Source organism: Phalaenopsis equestris, unplaced genomic scaffold (genome assembly GCF_001263595.1).
Source record: "Phalaenopsis equestris unplaced genomic scaffold, ASM126359v1 Scaffold001027, whole genome shotgun sequence".
Classification (NCBI taxonomy): Eukaryota; Viridiplantae; Streptophyta; class Magnoliopsida; order Asparagales; family Orchidaceae; genus Phalaenopsis; species Phalaenopsis equestris.
The window spans coordinates 434,828-439,336 of NW_018165466.1; the positions used below are offsets into that span (position 1 = coordinate 434,828).

At 37.6% G+C, this 4,509-nt stretch overlaps 1 protein-coding gene across 1 annotated transcript; it reads left to right on the forward strand.

Annotated features, from left to right (window-relative positions):
- Nucleotides 1-891: 891 nt before the first annotated feature.
- LOC110032789 (peptide-N4-(N-acetyl-beta-glucosaminyl)asparagine amidase A-like) lies at nt 892-2,869 on the forward strand. Its single transcript, XM_020736545.1, has one exon. The coding sequence runs from the start codon at nt 942-944 to the stop codon at nt 2,745-2,747; it is 1,806 nt and encodes a 601-aa protein (XP_020592204.1). The 5' UTR covers nt 892-941; the 3' UTR covers nt 2,748-2,869.
- Nucleotides 2,870-4,509: the final 1,640 nt, after the last annotated feature.

The window sequence follows — 4,509 nt, forward strand, 5'->3', positions numbered from 1 at the left end:
GCTTATGTGTCAAAGCAAAACATATTAATTTAGAATAAGTCCATTTCTAAAATTTAATTAGTTATTTCTTCAAAATCATATTAATCATAAAAAAAATTTCCTAAAAAATCAGGTAAACTAGTTTTAAATTCGACCCCTCTCAAAAGTGTAAATTTTTTTCATTTTTTCTGGAAGAATATTATTTTTAAAAGGCATGCCACATTGTTCTAATATCTCTAATACATAAATTTTTACATCGCATATCTATATATCATGTATGATATACCTTTTGATCATTCCATTCTTTCTATATTTTAAAAGTAAAGAAAAATTTAATTAATTTTAAATTTTAAATATTTAAAGAACAGAGACATATTATTCTTACCATTTCATGGCATGTTATGCCAAAAGCAAGCTCTTTCACTATATATTTAAGTGCATTTATTCTTTCATTAACCATAGAATATTCCCTCAAACAATCTAACTCCTAATTCTTAGAATTATTGAAATCACTTATATTTCTAAAAAAAAACTATACTTAATCTATAAATTAGAATTTTTAATTTGTCCTCTAATATTATATGGAGTTATTTTCTTGTGCCCAAGCATGTATGTTCCTTCACATTTATAGAAAACCTTGAAAAAATTGATTAGAATATTCTTATTCAAATTTGATGAAAAGTTGTTTTATAATCACATAATTTATTTTAAAATAAATTTAATTAGATTGATCAATTAAAGTTTTAATTTCACATGTAGTAAAGAAAATGTAATAGTTATAAAAATTTCATATTTATCTCATGATTTTCAAAATCTATCTTAATTCAACTTAAAAAAAATAATTTTAAATATCTCCATAATTTTATGTATATTTCATTTTCTCCAATATTCCCACCCCTCCTACCTCCCGAAGCCTAGAACGAATTCCGGCCAATTTTTTTTTTTGCGCTCACTCTCCTCCAATGGACAAATGTGTTCGCGCTATCGTTTCCATCTTAGTTATCTTCTTCCCCATTCCCTCTTACCCCTCATCTCTGTATCCCCGAGGCGACCTCATCGTCTCTGACGATCTCTCCACTGTCTTCCATTCCACCCATTCACCATCTCCTACAACCTACTTTGAAGTCCGGCGACCCATCCCCACCCCCAAGTCGAAGCCTTGTTCAACCCTAGTCCTCCAACACTCCTTCGCCTACACCTACAACTCACCCCCCGTTACCTCCACCTACTCCCCTCCCTCTCACTGCCCGTTTCACCTCTCCCCCTCCGTTATCATACTCGAATGGTCCGCATCCTGTTCCGGCCGTCAATTTGATCGCATTTTCGGCTTATGGCTCGCTGGTGTTGAGCTCCTCCGTAGCTGCACCGCTGAGCCTCGCCCCACCGGAATCGCTTGGTCCGTCCGTAAAGACGTCACTCGCTATGCATCCCTTTTCTCAAAACCCCAAACCCTGGCCGTCTATCTCGGCAACATCGTTGACCAAACATACACCGGCGTCTACCACGTCAACGTCTTCTTCCACTTTTACTTCGATCACCACAGCCGTACTTCGCCGGGGTTTGATTCTCCCGCTGATCTAATCATTCCCATCTCCAAAACCCTACCATTGAACGATGGGTTGTGGTTTCAAATCCAGAACGGAAGCGATTTACAGGGGAAGGAGGTTGCAGTACCAAGGAACGCTTATAGAGGTTTGATTGAGGTATATGTTTCGTTTCATTCTAACGATGAGTTTTGGTACACTAACCCTCCGAATTCTTATATATCGGATAATAATCTTACCGGAATTGCTGGGAATGGCCCCTTTAGGGAGGTGACGGTGAGGTTAGATAGCGATGTAGTCGGAGCTATCTGGCCATTTACTGTTATTTACACTGGAGGAATTAATCCTCTTCTTTGGAGACCGATCTCAGCTATTGGTTCTTTCGATCTACCTTCATATGATATAGAAATCACTCCATTTTTGGGAAATATTTTAGATGGAAAGAAGCATTCCTTTGAGTTTGGGGTCACTGATGCTTTGGATGTTTGGTTTATTGATGCAAACTTGCATCTTTGGTTAGACAGCAGGAGTGATTCAACTGAAGGTAGTTTGATTGAATATGAAGCTCCAGGGTTTTCTTATTCCTTGATCTCTGATTTTAGGGGCCTCGATGGGACTTTTGACACCAGTGCAAATCGAAGGGTTTCAGCAATTGGGTGGTTGAAGTCCTCCTATGGAAACTTCACTACCCATTTCTTTCAAAATTTTGATTATAGCAATAAGATGAAGTTTGAGGGCAATGGGAGCATTCAGGAAGTGAACCAGAGCATATACTATAATCATGGAACACACACAAAGAATCAATCTTCAGTCTTGTACTCTGAGCATGTTTTTCAGAGCTTTCCTTTATATCTTTACACGGGAACTTCCAATCAGGTTAATGATAGCTACTTGTCCATTGTAAATGTCACGCTGGGATTCAATTGGGACTGGAAGTACTTTGTTGGGCAGTCTGGCCTCTCTGTTGGAACTTTGAGGAATTTGCAGACTGGTGAGGGTATTATGCATGTGAAGGGAAACCTGGTAACTAGCGGTGTGGCAAGTACCCAACAAGATTACAGGTTTGAAAGCACTGATGGCTGCTACTTCAGAATAGTTAGTAGCAGTAACTACACTATTCATTATGACGAATCAGGAGGGCGTTGCTCCAAGAGTTCATGGATTAGATCTTTAGGTTTTTTATCACCCAGATTGTTACCGCTAAAAGGAAGGATGAATATATAGCACTAGAAATACATGAACTTAAGAATGTAGTATATATTCGTTAACCAGATGAAGTGATTATAAGCTTAAAAGTGGTGCTGTGATGATTCAAAAAAAAAAAAAAAAGAGAATTCTATGAGAATTACGAAGCCTCAATGTTTGACATTTTGTTGCTTACCCACCACTGCAGCAACTATCCCTGCTAGTTTGAATGTGAGAATGTTATTCCTTACTGTTCATAAATCTCTCAGCTCTTTTCTTTTTTTCTATCTTTTGTATTTTATTGCGTTACTTGTCAAAAAATTGCTGAAGCAGTTGCTTATCTTGTTGGCTTTTTCTGTAATAGCGCCTGAGATTCTTCAATTCAATGAAGTTTAGTACTGCATCATGCTAAGATTTAAATTTTGAAATGAAAGCTAATCGTGAATTATTTTAGCTTTAATATTTAACCTCTTCGTCAGATCCATGCCTGTTAGACCTTTACTTTATGGACAATTTTGTTCCGAAGTTCATTTTCTTTCATAAGCATGCCCCTGGTTTATTGCATACATATGGTTGCGGGGCAATATAATTTGATACTTTTGTGTCATATTACTTAATATGAGAGTGGTATTGGTCTTGCTTTTTATCATATTTAGCCTAACTTCATTTGTTGTCAGATCTTTTATGTTTTTATGTCTATTTTTTTCAAACTTATCAGTTAGAGCCTACTATGCTTTGCCGAGCCACACCTACTTAATACTCTTCTCATGCTTTAAGAAACATTGCTAGAAATTATCTATTTAGGCTATCAGACAAAAACTAGGATGTCATACAATTATTTTTCTTCTTCTAAAAAATTTTTTCAGACATTGGATGCATACCATGAATATTAGCGTTGGACTTGTTATTGACTATTGTTTTAAGTCTTCTTGCTTGGTAAAACGGGTAGCTATATATTGTATTTGAAAGCTAAAGATTCTACTTAGGTTTACCACTAGTCAAAAAATACTTGGAGGTAATGATGGTTCTCTTTTTATCTCGGCATCATTCTTGACTTCTCTAAGCCAGTTGAAGTCTACATGTCAGATTATCCTTCGAAGCTGAATAATGGAGAGAATGAACGTGAAATGATTATCCCTTTTAGTACAAAGTTTTAGCATCTATTTGGTTTGAAGTAATTTTGGGGAAAGAAATGTATTTCTTATGGTTGTTACATTTTTGGGCTTTGATTTTGATGTAATTATAAGGAAAGAAATAAAATTTACCCAAATAAATGAAAACTACTGAGTGAAAGTGAGAAGAGAAAGAGAGCGAGAATGAAAACTACTGAGTGAAAGTGAGAAGAGAAAGAGAGCGAGACTGAGGGAGCGGAGAGTGATAGAGAGAGAGAGAAAGAGTGAGGAGTGAGAGAGCAGAGTGAAAGAGAGAAGAGAGATAGGGAGAGGGAATGGGAGAGGGAGGGAATGATTGAGAAGGAGAAATAGTGTGGGTGCAGAAGCAAAGGTGAGAGTGTGTGAGTGGGAGGGAGAGAAGAGAAGCGAATGTGAGGGGAAGTGAGTGAGGGGATAGAAGAGAAGAGAGGAGAGAGAAAAGATAAAAGAGAGAGGAGAGAAAGAAGAGGGAGAGATGGAGAGAGGGAGGTAGGAAGGTGAGAGGGAGTGAGTGGGAGGGAGAGAAGAGAAGCAAAGGTGAGAGGGAGTGAGTGAGGGGAGACAAGAGAATAGAGGAGAGTGAAAAGAGAGAATAGAAAGAGAAAGAAGAGAGAGTGAGAGGGGGAGATGGAGAGGGAGGGAGGGAGGGA